At 32.5% G+C, this 27,266-nt stretch overlaps 1 protein-coding gene across 1 annotated transcript in view; it reads left to right on the forward strand.

Moving 5' to 3' along the window:
• Nucleotides 1-1,200: 1,200 nt before the first annotated feature.
• Nucleotides 1,201-27,266, forward strand: part of LOC145335149 (uncharacterized) — a 54,306-nt gene continuing 28,240 nt past the window's right edge. The window contains exons 1-12 of the mRNA XM_080180881.1: nucleotides 1,201-1,366; nucleotides 6,485-6,540; nucleotides 17,351-17,449; nucleotides 18,276-18,322; nucleotides 19,224-19,301; nucleotides 19,931-20,033; nucleotides 20,701-20,762; nucleotides 21,688-21,776; nucleotides 22,230-22,326; nucleotides 23,865-23,954; nucleotides 24,797-24,879; nucleotides 25,693-25,789. Of these exons, the coding sequence (XP_080037007.1) occupies nucleotides 1,352-1,366; nucleotides 6,485-6,540; nucleotides 17,351-17,449; nucleotides 18,276-18,322; nucleotides 19,224-19,301; nucleotides 19,931-20,033; nucleotides 20,701-20,762; nucleotides 21,688-21,776; nucleotides 22,230-22,326; nucleotides 23,865-23,954; nucleotides 24,797-24,879; nucleotides 25,693-25,789 (916 nt within the window). The 5' untranslated portion in view covers nucleotides 1,201-1,351. The remainder of the gene's footprint in view (nucleotides 1,367-6,484; nucleotides 6,541-17,350; nucleotides 17,450-18,275; nucleotides 18,323-19,223; nucleotides 19,302-19,930; nucleotides 20,034-20,700; nucleotides 20,763-21,687; nucleotides 21,777-22,229; nucleotides 22,327-23,864; nucleotides 23,955-24,796; nucleotides 24,880-25,692; nucleotides 25,790-27,266) is intronic.

Here is a 27,266-nt window from a genome sequence, read left to right on the forward strand (position 1 = left end):
ATTTAGTGTATCATTATTGGGGATGTACAATGTACATTAATTTATCGGTCATTGTCTTATACCTTTAGATCCCTCGCATCTAGGGAAAAAACTATTATATATGGGAAAAAGACGCTTTTCCTAGCGAGCAAAAACCCATCCACTCTTTTTAATAAATCTAAAATAGAGGGAAGAGTATTTTTTTTCTTTATGCCTAACCTCTGCGGGGCCTAGCTTTACCTTACCCTACGGAATTACCCTTGTACACCTCAAAAAAAATAACCAAAATTAAACGACTAACATACACAAAACTACACCCCCCTCTCTCCTTTTTTTATATATAAGAGAGGGGGGGGGGTCTCGTCTTGACTGAATACAATGAGGGAGGTCTTAGCAACCACTCGTTATTTAGTATATTTATCTCTACTTCGTTTGGCGCGGGTGACCTTTTGTAAAAATACTATTTGAAGTAGATAATTGAGTTAGCTCATTGGAGTTAAAGCTAGGCTTTAAGTCATTCTCTTCTTTACAAAAAATATCATATTCAAAACAGGGAGGGATAGGTCATTTGACTTTAAAAATAAATGATCCTGAAAGTTAAAAGATACGTTTTCTTATAAAAAACTTTGGGACTTTAATTAATTCTTGGTTGGGTAGTACAAACGTACAGTGTCCAAACTTTTCAACCAATAATAATCTACAAAATTTGTCGTTCATTGTCTCATCCATTGAAATATCCTATTCAAAAACTTAATTGAATAGTCTAAAACATATAACTCTTAGAAAAAATAATACTGTTTGATCGAATTTTGAGCTTTGAAAAAATTTAAATTTTGAAAACCTTTTTTTTATAAAAGCCTTGCTTTGTAAAACATGGCAATTCCCCTCAAAGTGCCTTGTCGAGCTCAGAACAAGAACCCAATTTAACCTAATTTTACCGAATCTAAGTTCATTGAAATTGAAGAGGGGGTGAGTCTGTGCTCGACTTTCCAAATTGAGGGAAATTGCCATATGTTGACAAGTTTGTCAGAGATACTGAAAGTGTCATGTGTGACGTCATAAAATACGTCTAATAAGGTAGGGTGAAAGGAAAAGTGGGAAAGTAAACCCCTTAAATAAGAAATGGATTTAAATATATTTTCATGACGTCACACATGACACTTTCCATATCTCAAAGTCTGACAATTTTCTATATCTACTAAGTTTCTATCTATTAATTTCAGATATGATATGTTAACTATTTGCTATCTTTTCTCTGTGTAGCTAGTGTGAATCAAGTCCCCCCCAAACACCCCCAAGAAAAAAAATCCGCCCCCACACAAATTATTTCTCACTCCTCCCAAGAAGATCCCACCCACCCCCGCAAGCCACCATGCGACGATTACAGGTTTTCTTTTCTTTATTTATTTTTAATAGCCAAGCTATTTTATTATTAGAGTTTCACGTACGTCCATTGGATTTTCATAACCAACCAGTCTTATTTGTTGGCTAAAAAAAAATATTGTTTGGTTCCAACTAACAGTGTTACAAAATTTATGCCAATATTTTTAATCTATAAAATGCCTAATATTCTTTTCATACTTTTGTATTCATATAGTATATATTGTCCATTGTCTTATCCCTTAAAGGGCGAATATAGGTTCGATATGATATGAGCTTATATGAAAGGTGCCATTTCATACTTTAAGAATATCTATGCCAAATTTAAAAATTCAAAAAAATCCTTAAGTAGATTTTGCAATTTTCTGTTTCAATTGAACATATGATAAATGAGATTGACGACAAACCGTTTTTTTAGCCCTTTACAAGACTTTTTTTTGACTATTTTGCTTAAGTTTGATTGACTATTACAATGGCATGCATCTTAAATGATAATTTAAATGTTTATTATTTTAGATTATATACTCTTTAATTCAATTTTTAAAAAGCATAAAAATAATTTGCGTAAAAGTGCGCCAATAGTATTGACTAGGGTAAATAATACGTCTTAAAGTTTATTTTCTGTACAAAGATCATTGGTTAATTCTGGAAAATATAAATATCCTGAAGTACGCATTTTCAACACACACACACACAAACCTTAAAAAAACAGGGATTTGAAATTATTCTTCCTCCAAGAAAATTTTATTGATTATTTTTTTTTTACTTTTTACATTATTTGATGTTTTTTAAAACTTTTAAATATTTTACTTTATATAATTTGTATGAAGGTAGAAGATGGGTATATTTACCCCTGATTAATTGGTTTCCACGTTATTACGACTATCCTTTAACAAAAGCTTTTTAATTCAACCTTGCCATGAAGCCATGTGTGATGCTAGGGTGTTTGAGTTCTTAGGGAACCACACTAATTACATAATATTATCTTGAGTTTGACAGGTTTTAAGCTATAAACAGACTTATACAATTAGATATGTCAATATCTTTAAGTTATTTATAATCTATGGAATGGCACGGTTTTTTTGAGCCCATATCATATTCAACCTATATTCGCCCTTTAAGATCCCTGCATAGATCTATCTTTCTATTTCTTTAAAGATTAACATCTTTCATTCCAAAGAATCTTCATAATATTGGTCCTCACTCCACTACTCTACTATGAAACAAAAAAATTATCATTAATGTCTAAAATATATAAAAATCTGCGTCCAATTAATATGGACAAAAACTTGTTTGGTGTACAAAAAAGTTTACTTCATATGATATTTAGTAAATTTAATTGCCCAAATAAAAGTGCTTCAGAGACAACTTAATAAAACAGCTCTTTTCCACCCAAAGTATCCATCAAAACCTCGGGAATTGCGGGACAGCCGCCGTTAATAGGTTAAGGCACAAGACAAAGAATGATTATATGATTATCCCAAATAATAAAACATGAACACAAATACTCCTTCTGTTAATGAACACAAATATTCCTTCTGTTTGACTAAATTATTGGTTGAAAAGTTTACACAGCTAGTTCAAACCGAAAAAATGTTAAATTTTTTTCATAAACAACGTGTCCTTACTTTTTGAGATTTTGTTTTAACCCATTCGTGACGAGCTTCTTAAGTTCAAAGTTTTGATTCACTGGGCTTCAACAAAATAGATTTTTTTTTAATAATTACTCAACAGAATTCCAAAAGTAAGGTGTCAAATTAAAGATCTTACTATTTTTGTTCATAATGGCAATTTTCTTCCTTTTTATGCGTTTTAGTACCTAAAAATCACAAAAGTTAGGACACATTCTTTCCCCGATTAAAGATACACATTGTTTATAAACAGGGAGTAAGGGAGGGAACAATGGATTGAATATTCAATTTTTAGTAGTCTCAGAATTTGGGTACTGGCTTAAAGGGAATGTGCAAGAATTTAGCAGTTTCTGACTGAGTTTGGGTACTAGAGCATAAAATGCCGCTACTCGTTGTTTTGGTTTTGAATCTAGCAGACAGAGAGTTGAGAATACACGCCCCCCCCCCCCTCCATACACTATTTCACTCCCCTCTCCTCCCATCTCCCTTTTTTTAAGCACACGATAGGAAAAGGGACAAGTGAGGTGGGGGCATGGGGCAAGGGAAATAAACTGGATAAAAAGGGGCAGGCTGGCGTATTGGTTCATATTTTTGCCCAGCCAGCCAGCAGTTGGCTGGGTCCAATAATCTTGTAAGATAAAAATCGCACTATAAAACCTCAATATATTTTATCAAAAACAAGATGTGATTTCGCTTTGCATGATTTTTTTCTTAGTTTATAATTTTCTAAATTTAATGAACAAACCCTTTCCAATTTCCTCCAAATTTTATGGATTAGTGTGGATTTCATGGTCTGTCTTTGAAAACTCTTAAATTGAATTAATTGCCCATTGTCCCCTCCCTTACTCCCTGGTTTATAAAGGTATGTATAAGACTGGTTATAAAGTAAGAAACTAATTTCATTTCCCCAACAGGCCCCAAAAGTCAAATTCAATATAAAAACTAAAAGTTGTATGTAAACCACGGATCTTATGGGATAACACAACGGCCGATAAATGATGTATGTACATCCCGAATGATGATTCATAAAAATAACCCCTTCTGTAGATTAAAACTAGTGGTCGAAACGTTTGAACACTCAATGAACCAACCAATCAAAATTCAATAAAAGTCTCCACAGTTGTTAAGCCAACAAATAAGAAAAGGGCACTATATAACTTTGGGGTCTAATGTCCCCCCCTCTTTGATTTAAACAAGAATTCAGAATTAAAATTAGTCTTTACTCCAATATTTACGTTTTCTCATTAGTAAGCTTAAAAATTTGGAGACTTTTTATTATAACATGATATCAAAATAATACATGTATCAACTAAATTTTAGAAAATGTGTAATTTTGTTAATCATTATTGGGGATGTAGTTCAATTTATCGTCGATTGTCTTATCCCTTAAGTTCCCTGCTTGATATATAATTCTTAGCAAGTAAAAGATTTGCAAAAGTGAGTTTTACTTTTTTTGTTACGGAGCGCAGCTACTCTGTTGGTCAGTCAATAAAAATAAATATCCTAATCCTTATATAAAAGTAACAGGATGTCCTGTCTCTGTGTCTGTGTGTGTGTTTCTTTTGGAGGAGGATACCTCCACCACACTCCCAAGAGATATCGCCTCTGGACAAAAATACAACTCCCCTATTTCTTTTTAAAACTAAAATGTAACGGGTCGCATAGAGAGTGAGGGGACAATGGGCTGTTTATTACACTAGTCCCCAAAGTTTTATAATAACGTTTTCTTCTTCGTTTGCTTAGCAAATTTGGGGACTTTTGTGAATTTGATTGGTTGATTCAATAAGTTGAGTGTTCATACGTTTCAATCACCAATTTTAATCTACGGAATGGGTAATTTTTTGTATCATGATTGGGGAGGTACATCCATTGCTCTACCATTGTCTTATCCCTTTAGATCCCTTGTTGTATTGCTTTGGATAAACCAGGGGCGTCCAAGCTTTTTATTTTTTTTGGGGGGGTAAAAATTTGATTAAATGGGGGGGGGGGGTAATCACCCCATAACCCCCCCCCCTTGGACGTCTATGGGATAAACCCTTTCTTGTTCAGCAAATCTTATCTCAATAAATTTTCATGTTCTCAGGGTGAGATGGAAAAAAAATTGCTAATGAAATAATCTACATACTCTTCTTTCTCTATTATCTACAAGCTACCAAAAGCAGATTTATCCAAATAAGAATGGGCGGAAGATTAAATTATCGTCCATTGTTCTATCCGTGTAACTTTGGTTGCTCCAATAAATTTTGATAAATTGTTTTTGCAGTAGTGCTTCGATTTCGATTAATATCCGCTGGATTAGAACCTGTTCTAAGCCTTACTGAAAAATCATATATAGCATCGTATTACAGACAATTTTTCACGAATATTAAAAAATCTTGAAATTTATACCAGTTTTATTAGCCCAGGCATTTGAAAGTGAATGGTTGATTCCTTGTCCTTGACTGCCCCCCCTTCCCTCAAGGGCCCCTAGAGGCCTCTATGGGGTTATCCACTAGTAGAAAAAACTATGTATTATAGAGAAGCGCAAAAAAGTTTAAAGCAATGAAATAAATAAAAAAAAACAAATTTCTCCAAAGAATTACATTGCAATTTTGTAGATTAGGATTAGATAAATTTAGAATTAAATTTAATTTCTCTGGAGGAAATAAACAAATGAAATATAGTTGTACTCAAAATCAAGGGCGTCACAGGAAGGGATGGTATATTGTCCCCCCCCCCCTCCTCCTTAGAATAAAAAAATATATATCATGGAAAGAAAACGAAGTAGCGAATTTCGTCGTATTTTCACAGTAGCATTTCTTCCATTTTTAAGGGGCTCTAACCCTTAACCTGACCTATTAAAAGCTACTGTAAAATTACGATTCATAAGGTTTTTCATCCCTTCCTCCCTTAGAAATACATTCCAAAGTTTAGCATCCCAAAAATCTGGCGAATAAAACTCTGATGGAAGGGGGGGGGGGAGAACCTCCCTCCCATAAAAAAATTTACTAAACTTTGATTTTAGTTTGTAAAAGAAAAAGAAGTTTCACTATAAAGTAGAGTTAATTTATGTTCAAATGCTTGCGAGATCATAAGCTACAGACACATCAATTACTTTATACAGGCGGGTATGCTGTCTATGACACTCAAACTCCAGATCCAAAAACCCAGGATAACTAAGGGGAGCCAAATGTCTTCTTTTCTGTCTAAACACCCGGGGTATTAGGATAAGTAACACCCATCAGACAACTAACTCTTTGATGGCACGATATTTGTCTGAGAAGTCCTAATGAGTTGAGCTTGTTTATGGGCCAAGGCATTCCCCCTACTTAATTCGACAAGATATTAATGTCGCGCACCTGACATAGTAGCAGTAGTAACTATTTTTAACGTCTTTAGTCATGGCCCTGTCGACGAGCAGATGCGCTACGGGCTGAGCCATGGTCGTGAGTTCAGCTGCAGATATAGACACACTGACATCCTGTTACTTTATTATAAGGATTTTTTTGTTTTAGTTGAGTGGCGCACTTGTAGTGTTTGTGTTTGGGTTAGCCTCAGCCGCTGATTTCAAGTAAGATTTTTTAAGGCAACAGCCGCCATTAAGCAGTCAGTAAGCCTCCATTTAACTGCCGTTTTATCATCTCCAAGAAGCCGATAATAAGCGCTTGATCAGTCAAAAATTATACAAGATTTACGTTGGTTTTAATCGAGCAGTCTTTACTGAGATCTTAAGAGACAGACATGCAGATTATTTTATTTATAGATTTAAAATAGAAATATACCTAAGCTTTATTTAATTTTTGTGTTTTTTGCTTTAATTTTGTTTAATGTAAATGGATCAATTTAAATGAACTAGATGTTAGCGAGATCTTAAGGGACAGACACACAGAGAGACTGTCTGTTGAAATGATAGACGAAAAATAAAGGGTAAAATAAGCCTGAAGACAAAAATATAATCTTTGTTTAGCTTCAACACAGATTTTCTAAATTTTTTAAACAGTTAGCCTAAAGACTTTTGATAAATGTTATGAGCTAATTTTAGTTTTTAAGTAGCGAAGCTACTCTATAATTTGAAATACCCGTCTGTCCGTATGTCCGTCTGAAATATTTTGTGAGAAACGTGATTTTCTCGGCTTCTTTTCAAGATAGACGCCTTAAGATATGTCAATTTATTGGGGTGCTAGATCGATTCCTAGATTTTTAAGTTTTCATGATTTTCTCAGTTTCCATTCAAGATAGAAGTCTAAAATTTTCAGGGATTAAATATATTCAAATTCTGCACAGTTCTATAAAGTTTCTTTGAGATTTGCTTATTGGTTGGGGTGCTAGATCGATTCCTAGTTTTTAAAATGTTCAAGTTTATTTTTCAACTCCTAGTCTAGATTGACTTGAAATTTTCAGGGATTGAATAAGATTACTTTTATTTTTACTTATTTTCACAAAGTTTCATTAAGATTATTACACGGCTCTGTATGTCCATCCATAATTTTTGAGCTTCGCTACCTATGGATGTTGTCATCCCTGTTACTTTTAATTTGTTTGTAAAAAAAATTGTAACTATTTTTGAAGTAGAAAATTATTTTTCAATCGAGAATTGTATTATTAACGAACACGAATATTGAAAAATAAATAAATCTCAGCACTTCAAAAACTTAGAATTAGAATAATATCCATTAAGTCAACTTACATTTTAAGGCACAATATAATAGATAATTCACTTGTAATATTATCTTATCACTAGATAATACGATTTTTAAAACTACTAAGCAAATATTGCTTGATCTACTTCTACAAGAGATGCGATTGATATGAAGATTTTTTCTTTCAAATATATTTCGATATGAAGCATCAGTAGTTACTAATTTTAAATGTTATGGTTGAGATAGATTTATAACTGTTGAAAGTGTCATGTTAATAGGTAAATATTATTGTGAACTAAGTTTTAAATCAATAGAACGTTCCTATTAATAAAAAGATAGAAAATACCAAAATTTATAATAAACAATGTATCGTTCTTTTTTAAAACTTTGTAATTGATTTAAAAGTCAATAGGTCTCAACGGTATTACTACACTCACGCAAAATTATAACATTTTTACTCTCTCAATATTAATAAAATAAAAGGATCTACTGCAGTTCACGGTAAAATATTGCTGGTAACGAATATTGCCAAAAATCTATGAATTTTAAAGGCTGCTAGCTGCCAAACGGCTGAACGTACAGAGCATGCCCGCACACTGTTTTAAGCGACATAAGAAGGCCTACAAATAATCTGGAATAGCCATAAATCAATAATGCATAATTATCTCGCAGTACAGAGAAATACGCGAAAAAGGCCTATTTTCCGCGTTTTTTCTATAGTGAAGCTTTCCCTGTGCATCATTGGATCTTGGCTATTCCAGATTATTTGTAGGCCTTCTTATACCGCTTAAAATGGTGTGCGGGTATGATCTGTACGTTTAGCCGTTTGGCAGCTAGCAGCCTTTAAAATTCATAGATTTTTGGCAATATTCGTTACCAGCAATATTTTACCGTGAACTGCAGTAGATAAAAATGAAGAAAATTATTTTATCAAAAAGCAGTGAACAAGGATGACAACATTCATCAGTAGCGAAGCACAAAAATTCATGCGATGCACAAACGGACAAAGTTGGCTATAGAGCAGATGTTAAGTTGTCATAAAATAGATAAGAAAAATACTTTTAAAAATATGTTTTTATCTTTTAGAGCAAGAACGACAGACAGTCGCATAAAGAAGTGTATAAAATATATATGTGTATTTGTCATAGGAATCTTCACTAAAAATTTCAGCTGTCTATATATTTAAAAGTAGCCTAGAAAAAATCACATTTTTGTCCAGTAGCGTTATGGGCTGTCGGACGGACAGACAAAACGAATAATAGAGTAGCTTCGCTACTAAAAAGGAAATAGGTTAGTTTTGCTGTCATAATAATTTGCAGTTCAGCTGATTTGATAATGTTAAACACACGCGGAACTGGATGAACACTCTAGGATCATTTAAATTTAACCTCAAATTGATCAAGAAAAATATTAGAAAAAATCCTTTATTTTCATACAAAAAAGGTTAATGTCTAAAACGAGCCAAAAAAGGGATTTCTAAAATTGTCTACATAGTATGTTGACAGTAAAATGTTTTTATTTTTATAGCGTAAAAGTAATTGTAATTTGATAGTTTAAAAAATTTTTAGAAGTCGATTAAAGATTGGATGTTAGGGGATAAGACAAATGATAATAAAAATAAGTAATTACAGCCAAAATTATGTTTTAAAAATGCACTATTTTCGAAAAGGATATTTCTAGTTTGTACATCCAATAAATTTGTAAAGCCAACAAAGAAAGAACGTTGTTTGAAATTATAAATTTTTGAATTATGGTTTTATCGGTATAGCCCCTTATTCAGCCTGCCCTTCCAGACCCCCCAAATAATTTTTTTTTATAATTTTTTTTTGTTTACATCCAAAATTGAATTTTATGGGTCGACATAACCCTCTCTCCTCCGCACCTCCCTGAAAAAAATGCCCATAGAGGCCTCTGAAGGTGAATATATGATTTATTCATTTACTTGCACCATCCTATTATTTCTATGAGAAACAAGGATGACATAATCCATAAAAGCGAAGCACTGAAACGGTAGGACAAACAGACATTAACACTTGTATAGTGTCTAAACGGAATAATCAGAATATAAAAGTATAAGAGTTAAAGCAAAATTGTAAGTAAATTTGTTGAAAAACTGCTTGATACAGGATAATGTTTATAGACATACTTACATTTTTAGGACTTGATTATAGAGTTGGTTCGCTTATAATATTGTACTTTGTTGTCCTAGGAATCAATATACCAAAAATCACATTAATCTGGTAATTAGATCACATAAAATTTGTTGTTAAAAAAGTAGAAAAATCAACATGTTTAAAATGGACATACGGTCATTCTGGTAATGATTATACAGTTGCTACGCTTTCTAAATCGTACCTAACTACTTCTAAAATCACCAATCAAAGTGAAATCGATAAAAATATTCTAACATGCCTAAATTAACGAAAAATGCTATCCGTCCGTCCGTACGTCCGTCCGTAACGGATAGCTTTTTTCGTTAATTTAGGCATGTTAGAATTGTCCTATCGATTTCAAATTTTGCATGCTGCTTCCTTTAATAGTTAGGTACGATTTAGAAAGGTCTCAACGGTATTTCTACACTCACGCAAAATTATAACATTTTTAAAAGGGAAGCTTTTCTATAATTAGGGTCGGTCCGTCCGTAACGGATAGCTCTTTTCGTTAATTTAGGCATGTTAGAATTGTCCTATCGATTTCAAATTTTGTATGGTGATTCCTTTAATAGTTACTTTTAACAGTTATAAATCTATCTCAACCATAACATTTATAAATTAGTATCTACTGCTGCTTCATAACAAAATAGTTAGGTTCGATTTAGAAAGCGTAGCAACTCTATAATCATCACCAAAATGTCTGTACGTCCATTTTAAACATGTTGATTTTTTTTACTTTTTTAACAACAAATTTTTATGTGATCTAATCATCCAATTGATCTGATTTTTGGTATATTGATTCCTGGGACAACAAAGTATAATGAAATAAGCGAAGCAACTCTATAATCAAGTCCTAAAAATGTAAGTATGTCCATAAACATTATCCTGAATCAACCAGTTTTTCAACAATTTTACTTACAATTTTACTTTGACTCTTATACATTTATATTATGATTATTCAGTTCTGACATTATACAAGTGTTAATTTCCGTTTTTCCTACCGTTTCAGTGCTTCGCTTTTATGGATGTTGTCATCCTTGTTAAAAAAGGATGAGCACATTTTTTTAATTCCATTTCTTTTGTTTCCCAAATTACAAACGTTTTTAGGCAATACGCTTTTCGTCTTTTTTTCTAAAGTAGCGAAGCTACTATATAATTAAGTTATTTTAGTCCATATTAATTATTCCATATTGATAATATTGGCATTATGTCAACATTCAATATTAAAAGTTTTTACTGACAAAATCGTCATCGGAAAAAATACCCCCATCCCAAAATAACACACATCGCCTGCATCAATTGACCCCATCGGCCTCTAGGGGCGCAGCTGCAAGTGTTATAAAAAATATGAATATACCACTTAAATATCACTTAATCCCTAGAGATTGTTATATACAAATAAAAATAGATAAAGAAAGAAAATCCTTAATGATCGTGTAACCCCTAAAAGATTTTGGTGTCCATATGGTTACGCTTAATTATAAAATGATTTCAACAAATTAAATCAGTCTTTTAAAAATTGATAGGATGTGCTTGTCTGCATGTCTGTTTGTATTTCTCACTTTTCAAAAGTCCATAGAATACTCTATGTATTTCTTTTAGACAATTTTTGTGAAAATTCATTTTTAACAGACCATTCAAATTTTTCATATAAAGTGACACGCAAACAATAAAATAAAAAAAAAACAAATAAAACTGGGATCATGGAAAGGAAACGAAGAAGTGCGTTTCATCGTATTTTCACAGTAGGTTTTCTACTATTTCTAGCCGCTACGTGGGGCTCTAACCCTGCGGTGTCAATTTCCTAACACTTCGGTCAATCATTAACTTTTACCTAACCTAAAATACCCAAAAGCTAATGTTAAAATACGTTGAAACTCGCTTCTTAGTTTTCTTTTCATGATCTAAACACTTTAAGGTATCGCCATTTTAGAGGTCTTTAGGACCATATAAAAAAAATTAACATTGGAGAAGAAAACTATACTAATAAGCTTTGAAAAATTGGTTAAAATATGTAAACATCCAATCTAGAGCCAAGCCCAGCAGCAGCCCGCAAATAAATGAGGGGGTGGGAATAATATTCCTCAAAGATTATTTTCTTAAAACTTTAAAATTAACAGGAAAATGATTTATAAATTTGACGGTGTCCATCAGAGTATCTGTTGAGCACTGCATTCCTCTTTCCTCCCCCCTCTTTTTATAAAATAAAGGTGTGAGGGAAGAAGTTTCTGGGATCTAAAGGGATAAGTCAATCGCTGATAAATTGATGTACATCCCCAATGTTATAACACAAAATAAATCTTGCTGTAGATTACAATTAATGGTTGAAACATTTAAATACTCAATTTAATGAAATAACAAATCAAAATACAATTAAAGTTTTAAAGCCAATGAGTACGAAAACGTCATTATAAAACTTTGGGGGCTCATGTAATAAACAGCCCATTGTACCCTTTCTCTCGGGGGTTGTTTATGCTTCTTTCCTTCCAACTTTTCATAATAATCCTTGCAGCTGCATTGGCAGAAGAGCAAACGATAACATTTTTTCGCCCAATTATATAAATCAAAAAAGGCAGGACGCGGGTAATTTGTAAGAATTCAGATAATTTAATAAAAAAAGGGAGGGAGATGCCATTGGACTGTAAATTGCACTGGTACCCAAAATTTTTATAACCACGTTAGCTTATTCGATGGTTCAAAACTTTGGGTATTTTTGATTGAATTTTGATTGGTTGGTTCTAGTAGACTTTTACCAATAATTTTATTCTACAGAAATTTTTATTATCTTTATTGGGGATGTGCATCACAAAAAAAGTAGTTTAAATCCTCCCTGAACCTATGAGAAGCTTTATTGTAAAAAAGAACCATATCGGTCCAGTGGTAATGAGATCATAAGCTACAGACAGTCATCCTGTTGCTTTGTGTCCCTAACACATCTACATCGACCCAAACACTCGTATTTCATTCTTTGTTGTGGGAAAAATATTAAAATAGGCCTAAAATTATATATCAAAGTGTTTTTATATTTCTGTAAAATTTTTATGCGCTAAAATACTTTTATTGGTTTTTAGTGTTTCGCGCCCCTCTCCCCCCTCCCCATCCTTATTATTCATTTATGGCAAAAATACTGTGCACGCCACTAATTGGATGTGTACAGGGAGAGAAGGGACATTTCATTGCACCAACATTGTATGAAAGTCCTATCTGCTTGGTTATGGGCCAAAATAAATCCTGTACTAGCATCAAGGGGCTCTATATTTGAACGGATAAGAAAGGGCAGAAAAATAGTCTAATACCATACACTGACTTTAAAAAAAGCCTAAAACCAACCTAGAAACTATAAAGCTTTACTGTAAAGGAGGATCATATCGGTTAAGCAGTTAGTGAGATCCTTCGCTACAGAGAAAAAAGCTTACAGCCTTATATTATAGGCTTTTAGAGTTAATTTCATTGCGTAAAAAATGTATATTTTGTAAAAACACCAAAATTTTAGTAGAAAACCAAACAATATACAAACAACCAAGCCAATCAGAGGCTTAAACTAATCATTGTAATAAAGGGTTGAAATTCACGAATAGAGGGAGTGGATAGTGGTTGATAAATAATTCTTTCCCAATCTTTCAGTGGGCTGTTTATTACACTTGTCCCCAAACTTTTAAAATAACATTTCCTATTCGTTGGCTTAACAACTTTTGGGATTTGGATTGGTTGATTCATTACGTTCCGTGTTCAAACCACTAATTTTAATCTACAGAAGGGGTGATTTTGTGTATTATCATTGGAGATGTACATAAATTTATCGAAAATTGTCTTATCCCTTTAGATCCCTGAAATTAAATAGCTTTTTGTATCTGGCGGATTTTCATTTTTTTTGGTAAATTTAAGTTAAATAAAATTACTTTTTACCACAGTGTGACTAAAGACAGGATTTTTCACTCAAAATACATCGTCCATTTTCAAGGCCCTCTAGGAAAACAGTAAAAGTGTCTGACTATGACGTCAGAAAAAATTAACAATTAACCAATGAGAGGCCGCTATATATGTTACCATTGTGAATACTGGCTTCTCATTGGTTAATTGTTAATTTTTTCTGACGTCATAGTTCGACACTTTTACTGTTTTCCCCTCTAGATTACTTTTTTGTTGGCGCGCTTTTGATGAAAATTTGGATATGAATAGAAAATGAAGTAATGGGTTTCGTCGTTTTTTCAAAGTAGCTTTTGGTTAGGTTATTTTAGGTTAGGTAAATGTTAATGGTTAGAGCCCCCCACATGGGCTATAAATAGGAGAAAGGCTACTGTGAAAATATAACGAAACCCGCTACTTCGTTTTCCTTCCATGATCCGGAATTTTAAACGCCAAACCAAAAAAAATTAAGAATTTGCTATTTATTCTTAAAATAAAATTTAATTTCCTTTATTCCATTCCTTTTAATGTGGGGGGGGGGGGAGAGATTAGCCCAAAAAAAAACATTCTATTTCTATTAAGAAATTAGATTTTATAAAAACAAGGATGACAACATCCATAAAAGCGAAGCACTGAAACGGTAGGACAAACGGACATTAACACTTGTATAGTATCTGTACTGAAAAATCGGAACATAAATGTATAAATGTCGAATCAAAATTGTAGGTAAATTTGTTGAAAAACTGCTTAAAATAGGATAATGTTTATGGACATACTTACATTTTTGGACTTGATTATAGAGTTGCTTCGCTTATAATATTGTTCTTTGTTGTCCCAGGAATCAATATACCAAAAATCAGATCAAACGGATAATTAAAACACTTGAAAATTTGTTGTTAAAAAAGTAGAAAAATCAACATGTTTAAAATGGACGTACGGACATTATGGTAATGATTATAGAGTTGCTACGCTTTCTAAATCGTACCCAACTACTACAGGAATCATCATGCAAAGTTTGAAATCGATAGGACAATTCTAACATGCCTAAATTAACGATTAAAAGCTATCTATCTCGGACGGACGGACGGACGGACGGACGTACGGACGGACGGACGGACCGACCCTAATTATAGAAAAGCTTCGCTTTTAAAAAGATGAATATTGAAATGTAAATAAATCTTTGAAAGTTTCAAAAGAAAGTTAAATAAACTTTTTAAAATGTAGTTTGACTTATCTAATTTTGTTGAAAGTACGAAATAAGATTTCATGAACAGGAATATAGGTTGCACAATAGAGTATGTCTGTCCGTCAGTATAAGGCTATCGGAAAATTTGATTTTTGGCTGCCATTTTATATCAAATACTGAAATTTTCAGTGAAGATTTCTTTTTCTGAAGGTCTGTAGTTCATAATTCAAAAGATATGACTTATTTTTTCATAAAAAGGTTTTCTACTTTTCTGAGGGACAACAGAAAGTGTCATTGGTGACGTCATAAAAAATGTCTTTTATCCAATTTTTGTAGGGGTTTCTCTTCCACTTCTACTCTCATCCTTCCTATTTGGACGGATTTTTATGACGTCACACGTTTATGACACTTTCAGCTATCCCCTTTCTAATAGTATTTCAAGCTAGTCAAGAAAAGCAATTTTTGTGATCCTTCTTTTACAAAAAAAATCAATTTACATTCAATCAGATTTAAAAAGAAGTTCTTAGACTAATTTATTTATACATGGTTATATAAAAATACACTAACAACTCTAATCCGAGACTCCAGGGACTTTACTGTAAAGTTTCATTCCCTCCCCCCTACGAAAAAAAATAAAAAAAAATAAGGAGAATTTTGTTTTTCAATAAAAGATATTTATATAAAAATGTTTGGGGATATACGAAAAGTGTCATGTGTGACGTCAAAAATAAGAAGCATAAGAGGAGAAATGGGAAAGGAAACCCCTAAAAATGAGATTGATTTAAACGTATTTTTAATACGTCACACATGACACTTTCCCTATCTCTCACGTTTTCTGATATATAAAGGAAAATTTACTTAGCTCCATTAAAATTTTATATTTTCGCAATGTTGAAAAATACTGCATTCATTTATAATGTATGAAAACTACTTTTTTGTTGCAAAATCTATATGTCTGTCTAATACACATAGCTTTCATTCTATACATCTATAATATTTAAACATGTATTTAACTATCTATCTGTTACACTATCTATCTAACTAATTAACTAGCTTTCTATCCAACTATCTAACTAACAATCTTCTTATCAAAAATATTTGTCTAATAACTATCTATAAATCAAATCTATCTGTCTACCTATCTATTTATTTATTTTTAATTTTTTTGCCTATATATTTATATAGCAATCTAACTATCTTATTAAATATCTATCTAAATATCTATTTAAATAACTATCTATCTGTTTATCTATCCATGTATCTAACTATCTATCTGTCTATCTAATTGTCTATCTTTCTTTCTAATTATCTATCTATCTATCTAATTATCTACCAATCTATCTAATTATCTATCAATCTACACTGTTAAAAATAATTTTTTTTTTTAGCATCAGGTAATACTATATATTCTTCACATTAATGTATAGTATCAATCCGTACGTACTAGGAAAAAAACCTCATTACGATACAAGGATGTTTTCAATGCTGTGTTTAAGTATTAGGTAATGTTCTGTGAAGTAACATGTAGTGCTAAATAATGTATTTGTCTGTAGAGTATTATCCAATACGCTCTTGGGAATAAAATTCAGTACAGTAGAAGTAATTTTTCATTACCCTCCTTCGCAATTGTTGTTACCCTCTATCATAATTCTTGATACTTTGTAGAGTATGAAACTGTTTTACTTTGTATGAAAGATCAGTTTATAATATATGATTATTATATGTACATATACATTTTGTTATATCAACAAACATACCAAGCAGAGCCATAAAACATTAATTTAAATGTGAATTTAGTAAAAAAATTACTTTAAAGATGTTTAGGACTAAACATTATCCTTAAAAATAAAAACTATGGTCAGTCATAATTACAAAAAACAAAATTATAATTCTGAGCATAAATAGTAACATTTCATCTTTGTCTAAAACGACCAAGCACAAAACACTTCCATGAGAGGTGTGCATGAATGGTGTCTGTTTCAATTATTCTTTACAGTACAGATTCGTACCCTAGAACGTATGAATAGTTACTATTTTAATAAACCATTCTCTTGCGTATTGTCTGATACCCTACAGCGTATGAAATAGTACTAAATCAAGAAACATTTCTACAGCGTATTTTCCGATACCCTACAACGTATAAAATATTACTATTTTTATAAACTTTTCTACAGCTTATTCTATAGTACCCTAGAGCGTATCAATCGATACTAAAAAAATGTATGGGTTCTGTATAGTAATAATTATTGTGTTATATAGTATTACATAGTGCTATATATTAATTATATAGTTGTAGCGTTCTTACGGGTCCAATACTCTCCAGAGTATCAATTGATACTAAATAAAAAAATTATTTTTAATAGTGTATCTAATTATCTATCCATCTATCTAATTATCTATCTGTCTATCTAATTGTCTATCTATCTATCTAATTATCTATCTATCTATCCGTCTATCTAAATATCTATCTATCTAATTATCTATCTATCTATTTAGATGTCCCGCCTTCACGAAGCTGAGCACTGATGCCTACCTGTTTATGGATGGAGAGCAGTGTGACGTGTACTGGGAGTGTATCAACGGTCAACCTAACAGGTATAGAGAGAGAGAGAGAGAGAGTGCGCAAAACGAGAGAAAGAGTAAAAAAAGGAAGTATACTATAGAGAGAAAGTTGAAATTACACAGTACAGAGAACCAAATAGAAAACAGTATTACAGAAAAAAAGGACAGGCAGACAGACAGATGAACAAACAGACAAACAGACAGAATTTCTTAACATGAATAAACAAACACTCCATAATGCAATCTTGATAAATATTGGATTTTCAGTTTTTCAATTTCGGGTTTTCAATAAAATCTATTTTCATATTAAATAGAATTCTATTCAGGTTGTGCAGCTTTTATTGATATTTATATTGCTTTTATGTTCTTTTGTTTTTCGTACTTTGTATTAGCAAACAGGGATATAAAGGGATAAGACATAAAATAATATACATCCCCAATGATGATACCCAAAATTAACCCTTCTGTAGATTAAAACATAGTGGTTGAAACGTTTGGACACTGAACTAAATGAACTTTAAATCTTAAAGGTTGGTAAGCCAACGAACAAGAAAACATTATTTTTTGGGACTAGTGCAGAGAAAAGGGAATGTAATTCTGACAAACAATTATAAAGGAAAATTTCCCCACAACCCCCTTCCCCTTTTCCTCCCCTTCTTACCCACCACTCTTCAGTTACATAAAAAACATGATACACCCCCACCATAATTTCAAAGGTTTTGTTATTTTTTTAGAATTGATTGTTAGGATAGCTAGGCCTGGGACTAGTGTAATAAACAGTCCAATGTTCCCCCTCCCTCCCTGCCTACTATCAACGGATTGAAGGATGTCATGTTAATATCAACACTTTTTTTTACAGGAACCGCTGTCCCGATGGATTAGTATTTCATCCTGACAAACCAAAAGGTAAAAGTTTCAGGAATATTTAGGGATAAGACAATGGACGATAAAAAATATCCCTTTTCAAAACTTATTCCCTAGTATAATGTGAATACTATAACAAAAATATGATAAATTAGCTATGAATAGTTAAATTTATTATAATTATAATAGCTTTAGAGAAATTATATATTTGAAAAATTTCGTTGCTCGTTTTAATTAAAAAACAAAAAATTACGAAGATGTTTTATTCTTTGACGAATTTTGTGGCCCGTTAAATCATCTATACGTCTATATACGGAAACCTATTTGACCGGATAACCGATATCGGATATTCGGCTGATTTCTAATACAGGATATCAAGATATTTAAGTGTCAAAAAAGGTTAATATAGGTTCATCTGTACGTCCGTATGTCCGTCTATGCATCTGTTAGTCCGTCAATCTGTAATATTAATGAAGTGTAACTTACTTAATACTATATTGTAACAAGAATTTAAGAAATAAAGCTTGTGGCTATTTAATAGAAATATAAGAATAGAAGCATATTCTAAACCCTTTTTTCGTCAAATCTAAGAAAGAACATTTCTAGCAGACAAAAGTATTGTTTGCTTTCGACTTAAGCTGATGTGGATTCTTAAGAAAATATACTGTTTACAGCTGACTTTTATCTATGTATGAAATGAAAAAAAAACATGCGTTCGTAACAAAATGTGTACACAATTTCTACCAATGAGATTAAATGTATGTACCGATGCGATTCTCCTATTGGCGCAACCAGAAATTACCTCTCTTTCTTAGTACCTTTATTACTATTTCTTAACAGGGATTTTTGTTGTACATTATAAAAGATTACATTGCCCGCTATCCAGCTAAGCTAAGCTAAGCTGGATATGAGGTCCAGCACTAGTACTAAATCTATTATTTAGGTGAAGACCCTTGTGATTTGAAGCACAATGTGCCGGATAAATGTAAGAAGAGACCAGGACAACAGAGACCAAAGCCAGGTAAATCACCAGAAGCCTCCTATGACACGATTTTGAGGGGAGGGGAAGGGGAGTAGAGAATTCTAAACGCCTTAAACTTCAGTTTTATGATGGAACATTTATTTATCTAGGTCCTAGATCCCCCTGAATTGTCTAAACAAACTTTTTATCTAATAGATACTCATTTTCTAAAAAAACACAAATTTATCTAATCATCTATCTATGTAAACTGTTTATTTCTTTATCTATCTATCCCCTTATCTATCTATCCACCTATCTATATATCTATATCTTCATTATATGTTACTAGCAGGTACGCCTCTAGAGGCCTTTAGGAGGATAGACCCTCCCCCACTTTCAAACTTAGATTTAAAATAATATGATTTTAGCTTTTGTTCTAGGGGCAAAACTCTCCCTCCTAATGTTAAAAACCTTCCATAGACGTATTAGAAGCTTCACTATAAAGGAGAACCATATCTGTATAGCAGCTGTTAGTGAGACCATTCGCTACAGACAAAAAAGAAGTTTACTTCTTTATATAATAGGATAAGCATCTGAGGGCTGTAGGTACATGAAACAATTTTCAATGCAAAATACACTTCATATTTAAAAACTTAAATATCTATTTATCTATGTATCTATCTATTCAGGAGATGCTCATTGTCCAAGACAGAACGGAGTCTATCCTTCAGAAGACCCATCTGAATGTGACGTTTTCTATTCATGCTTAAATGGGGTTGGCTCCCCTACTAGGTAATCTATCTATCTATCCATTATTCTATCTTAATGTATGTCTATCTATTTATTTATCTACCAATTTAAATCTATCTGTAATGTTATCTATTCATACTTAAATAAAGTTGGCTCCCCTGCAATCTGTCTATCTGCCATTCTATATGTCTATCTATCTTTTTATCTACCTATCCAAATCTCTCTATAATGTTTTCTATTCTTGCTCCAATGGTGTTTGCTTCCCTTCTTATCTATCTTTAATGTATGTCTATCTATCTATCTATCTAAATCTATCTATTGTGAATTGAATTAAGTTAGCACTTAAAACTAGGTAATCTTTTTATTTGTCTACCTTAATTCGCGACTATCTATCCAACTAACTATCTATCTATCTATCTATCTATCTATCTATCTATCTATCCAACTAGCTATCTATCTATCTATCTATCTATCTATCTATCTATCTATCTATCTATCTATCTATCTATCTATCTATCTATCTATCTATCTATCTATCTATCTATCTATCTATCTATCTATCTATCTATCTATCTATCTATCTATCTATCTATCTATCCAACTAACTATCTATCTATCTATCTATCTATCTATCTATCTATCTATCTATCTATCTATCTATCTATCTATCTATCTATCTATCTATCTATCTATCTATCTATCTATCTAGATGTGCCGAAGGACTACATTTCTCTGAAGGCCTTGGAACCTGTGTTTGGCCACGTGAATCAGGTAATGTGCTCACCAGAGATAGAGAGAGAGAGAGGGGGGGACGGTGGGCTGTTTATTATACTAGTCCCCAAAGTTTTATGCTAATGTTGTCTTATTCGTTGGCCTAAAAACGTTGGGGACTTTAGTTATTTTAATTGGTTGATTCATTAAGTTTAGTGTTCAAACGTTTCGATCACTAATTTTAATGTACAGTAGGGGTTATTTTACGTATCTTCATTGTGGTTTTACATCAATTTATCGGCCATTGTCTTATCCCTTTAGATCCCTGACTACTCACTAATACAGGGATAAGACAATGATCAATAAATTATTCCATCCCCAAATTTAAATTAATGATCTTCTTTAGTAGCAGGTTTGGGTCAAGAAAATACATATGCTACTCAGAGATACAGGGTTAAGACAATAGATTATAAATTAATCTACAGCAAATTAATATGTTAAAGAATTCCCTAGCTTCTATAGTTAAAATTTTAGATGCTATTTGGCGAGGTATTATTAAATATGTTTAGTCAGTCTATAAAAAAGATAATGTAATTAAATTATTAATTGAAAGCCGGCCCAGGATCCTCGGGAAAAGAATAGTTATCATAATCAAACCCCTTACCCCTCTCTTTTTTACTCTGATTATCTATATAACTTTTACACTGACTTCTGAAGAGAGCAGACATGCTCGAAACAATTTGAAGTGCCTGAATAAATTTGTAAAATTCATATTTTCTTTGTAAATTAACCACTTAATTCTTTCTGGCAATATCCCACTATCTAACTATCTATCTAATTAACCATGATTGTATCTATTTATCTATCTAACTATCTATCTAACTATCTATCTAACTATCTATTTAACTATCTATCTAACTATCTATCTAACTATCTATCTAACTATCTATCTAACTATCCACCTATAAATGTATCTATGAATTAGGAAGAGACAATTGTCTGTCTGCCCAAGAGAGAAATAGAAAGAAGCAAGACTCGAACCCTAGTCCCAAAGCTACCACGGCCAGACCCCAGGTATTACCGAAGGATCTCACTAAACGCTAACCCGATAAGGTTCTTCTTTACAGGGAAGCTTCTCACAATTCCTGGGGAAGTTTATAACAATTTTGGGGGAGGTTAACAATAGGAATCAACAAAAAAAATTAAAAGTGGGTGAGGGTCCCCTAGTTTCCTTTGGGTGCGTAGCCTATGGTTCAAATAAAGAAACATTTTTTGTGCCTCGTTACAAACAATGGATTAGGCAATGGGCAAAATATAGCATTAAGGTATAGCCAACAAGCGAAAAAAATTTGAAATAATATTTGGGGGGGGGGGGGGGAGCAGATAAAATGGTCGTCAATGATACTATGTGTTGCCCCCAAAGACAGCTGAAAATTAAATATAGGTTTGGCGATTTTTTTCGAATTCATTTCTTTGTTGGTAAAAGCTGGTCAAAATCAGTTGTAATCATTATGATTATATTACTAGACATTGGCGAATGGTTTTACCTGTCCTGGCGGTCCTCTGGGTGTTCATCCAGCTCTACCTCACCCCTCATCCTGTAGACAATACTATGTCTGTATAGGTAATAGATATGAAAGTCTAGATTATCAATCCATAAACAATAGATAGATAGAAATACACAAACCTACATCCTATATGCAAACATGTCGTCACAATCCCAGTTAGATAGATAGATATATAGATAGTTAATTATAATATATAGTTGGATATTTAGTTATGTAGATAGATAGATATACACAACCCAATAATGTAGGAACAATCCGACAGCATTATAGGTTAAAAAATGTACACATATTGTTATGAATGGCAGTTGTTATTCTTCACTTTATTCATATTTATAGAATGAGTCCGTTTTTAATTTGATAAAGCTAGCTGTTGGAAAATTATATCATCCAAAAAGAAGTAGATAGATAAATAGATAGGTAGATAGGTATAAAGATAGATAAACTGGCAGAATAAAAGACGAACAGACCAAATAACATTAATAATGTTTTATTACAATATTTTTGTATGTATTTTTCTCAAACCGAATATATTTAATAGAATTTTAAATCAAAATTTTTCCTTTTAGTGTAAAAATATTTTTTGAAAGAGAATATGAAATAGGTGTTTTTGCAATACTTTAATGTTTTTTTTATGTACCAAAAAAAGCTTATAACAAGATCCCTTCTCTATCTTATACACAAATGTCATAATTTAGATTAGATTATTTTGGTGCCACCAAACCGACTTTGACCGGACACCACGACCGACACAGACCAATATCCTTATAAAATCAACTCTTGTCGACGTATAATTACTAAACTTAAAAAGTCATGAAGTCACAGCTCTCTATCTTATCTTATCTTATCTTACCTACAAAAAAATGACATTGAAAAAACTAAAGTGGGATATGTTGTCCTCCCCCCCCCCCCCCGATCTGTGAGGAAAAAGCAACATATTGTCTTTTTCAAATGAGCGTATACAAATTTTAGTTGTTTCATAAGAAATATATGCATACTCGTATTTTGAAGAATACACAAAGGAATATTTTAAATGATTATTAGAATTTCAATACTTAATCTACATCAAGGATAAAGGTGCTGTATATTAATGGAAATAGAATACATGGATATTGTGAGAATTTCTTTGCATACTCAGAGAAATTGATTCTCGCTAAAATAATAATATCCTCCATCCTCTCCCTCTAATGACATTACCCCATTTCCTCCACTGTCCAAGAAGGATCTTATTGACCAATATCTGAGGACTATATTAACAAGCTAGATTGACAAAAATTCACGTCACAATATCAACGGATTCTAAATCCTTTTGTATACTTTTCTATCTATCTACATATAAATCTAGCTATTCATTTTTCCTGCTATCTATATAACTACCTATCTGTCAATTTACCTATCTATCACACTTATTATCTATCTATCTATCCTGCTATCTATCTATCTATCTTATTTTTTTTCTATCTATTTATGCTGCTATCTATATGACAAACTATCTATCTATCTATCTATCCCGCTATCTATCTATCTATCCCGCTATCTATCTATCTATCCTGCTATCTATATGATAATCTATCTATCTATCTATCTATCTATGTAGATGGTATAACCCCCACAGAGAATGGATGCGGCCATGGCAAGGTGTTCAACCCGACCGCCAGAAAATGTGACCAGCCTAAAAATGTTCCAGGTAACATCTTAAGGGATAGGACAATTGATGACAAATTGATAAACATATTGATAATGATAAGCAGGATTGTTCCTTTGTAAAGTAACTAGCGGCTTCGCCCCTAGCCTCTAGTGGCTTTGCCTATTTTTCTACCTAATTTTTCGTATTCTAGATTTAAAAGAAAAATTTTTTTTTTTTATTTTTTTGGGGGGAATTTTTTTGTTTGGGATGGGGGTTAGTCGACCCCACTATTTAAATTTTAGTTTTAGAAGGAATTATTTTTTGGGGGGGTAATTTTCATTTTTTGAAGGGGTTGGGGGTGTCCCACCCTCAAAGAAAATAGTTATAAACCTTTCCAGGACATATGAGAAGCTACCCTGTAAAAGAGAACCTAATCGGATCAGCGGTTAGCTAGATACTTCGGTACAATCAGACAGACAAAAATCGTTCTACTTTGTATTATAGATTAATTTCGAAATTTGGACACCAATAGTTTGGAACCAACCAATCAAAATTCAACCAAAGTACCAAAAGTTTTGATCCAACGAATTAGATAAGATTGCTTTAAAACTTTGGGTACCCGTACAATTTACATTCCAAAGTTTTCTTCCAAATCTTTCCGAACAAAAAGATGTTTTTCTAATATAGAATATAATTTTATCGGTGCATTTTCTCAAAGTTCCTATTGAGTACTGAAACCATCTGCCCTCATTGAAAATAAGGGTGGAGGGGTAGTTTTTTTTATCTAAAACTATACCTGCGGAGCCCTAATCCAGTAAAGCTACCCACTACTTAATTTACCTACCCCAAAGTATTTATGATCTTTTTAACAATTAGTTAATAATATAAAAACACAATTTTAGGTTGTGAAGATTTCTATGACGAGAAGGCCAAAGCTAAGAAGGCAGAAATAGCTGACACTGTGGGTACTAGTGTTGATAGCAAGGTACATAGATAGATAGATAGATATAGCTGACACTGTGGGTACTAGTGTTGATAGCAAGGTACATAGATAGATAGATAGATATAGCTGACACTGTGGGTACTAGTGTTGATAGCAAGGTATATAGATAGATAGATATAGCTGACACTGTGGGTACTAGTGTTGATAGCAAGGTACATAGATAGATAGATAGATATAGCTGACACTGTGGGTACTAGTGTTGATAGCAAGGTACATAGATAGATAGATAGATATAGCAGACACTGTGGGTACTAGTGTTGATAGCAAGGTACATAGATAGATAGATAGATATAGCAGACACTGTGGGTACTAGTGTTGATAGCAAGGTACATAGATAGATAGATAGATATAGCTGTCACTATGGGTACTAGTGTTGATAGCAAGGTACATAGATAGATAGATAGATATAGCTGACACTGTGGGTACTAGTTTTGATAGCAAGGTACGTAGATAGATAGATAGAAATAGCTGTCACTGTGGGTACTATTGTTGATAGCAAGGTACATAGATAGATAGATAGAAATAGACAGTAAGATAGATAAGTAGATAGATAGATCATATATACCCTTAATGATGAAAAAAATTGTCCCTTCTGATGAATAAAATTAATGTAGAAATATTTGGACATTACTAGTTTTTACCAATCAATCAATATTTAATAATTCAAAAGATCCACAGACAAATGGTAAAACAGGTTTGTTAAGACTTCGGGTACCAGTGTAATATACAGTCCAATGTCCCCTCTTTCCCTGAAGTAAATAGAAATTTAAAAAACATTGTTTTTTCTTTTTTTAGGAATTCAGTAAGTTTTTGACCTTGTTGAAGATGAGTGGAGTCCTTGAGGATGGGGGAGCAGCCCTCGCATCCAGTCCTAGAGACAACCAGAGGACAGGTAACTATCTCTCTATCTATCTATCTATCTACCTTGAGGATAGGGGAGCAGCCCTCACATCCAGTGCTAGGGACAACCAGAGGACAGGTAACTATTTCTCTATCTACCTATCTATCTATCTACCTGGAGGATGGGAGGAGCAGCCCTTGCATCCAGTCCTAGGGACAACCAGAGGACAGGTAACTATCTCTCTATCTACCTATCTATCTATCTACCTTGAGGATGGGGGAGCAGCCCTCACATCCAGTCCTAGGGACAACCAGAGGACAGGTAACTATCTCTCTATCTACCTATCTATCTATCTACCTTGAGGATGGGGGAGCAGCCCTTGCATCCAGTCCTAGAGACAACCAGAGGAAAGGTAACTATTTCTCTATCTATCTATCTATCTACCTTGAGGATGAGGGAGCAGCCCTCACATCCTGTCCCAGGGACAACCAGAGGACAGGTAACTATCACACACCTTAAAGTGATCGCGAATTTAATTTTTCAAAATGCATTTTCGTTTACCTTTTCATATTTTTAAAGTAATTTTCAAAGTATAATGCCTTAAAAGTTCAACTAAGTTAGAAAAAAATCAGTTTAAAATGCAAAGAGTATTTCCACATGAAAATAATGTTAAAATCTGTGCAAGAATTAAATTATGAAATAATAAGCTATTTCCTCGCTCACAGATAAAAACAAAAAAAACAATACTTAGGAAATATTTTTATAATACATCTCTAATAATATTTGTCTTCGAACTTTCTTTAAAATGTAATGAAAAAGTTTGGTTTATTTTATAAAATTATTGACCGAATTTCGGTATGCTTGAGCTGGTATAAAGACAATAGAAAAAGTGTTTAAATCTATAGAAAGAATGATATTTAAGAATTAAATTGTTTAAAAAGTAAAAATGTATTATATTTGCTATATACTTCAGCAAAAAATTCAATCATTTTATTAAAGTTTTTCCATAAAAACAAACATTATTTTTTTTGTTCCAATGAAAAGTTATTGTAATTTGTCACACACACACACACAAACACACACACGCACACACACACACATACCTTACCTATCTTGCCACACACACGCACACACACACTATTGTAGTATAACACACACACACACTTAATGCACCACCCACGAACCCACTTGCTACATAAATAACCAGGGAATTAGAGGCATAAGACAATGGCCGATAAATTAATGGATATTTTCAATGAAAATATACACAAAATTACCCATTTTGTAAACAATATTTGGTGGTTTAAACATTTGGACACTCAAAGTAATAAACCAACCAATTAAAATTCTATGAAAGTCCCCAAAGTTAATTAGCCAACTAACAAAATGTCATTAACTTTGGGAACTAATGTAATAAAAAGCCAAATATCCATTTCCTCCCTGCATACAATTACGTACAGAAGGTTGTACAGAAGGGTAGTTTTAAATGAAAAGATTTAACAATATCCTAATTTATAAAGTTGTAAGC

The sequence above is a fragment of the Acartia tonsa genome, chromosome 13 (assembly GCF_053477335.1).
Source record: "Acartia tonsa isolate MP-2025a chromosome 13, ASM5347733v1, whole genome shotgun sequence".
In the NCBI taxonomy this organism is placed as follows: Eukaryota; Metazoa; Arthropoda; class Copepoda; order Calanoida; family Acartiidae; genus Acartia; species Acartia tonsa.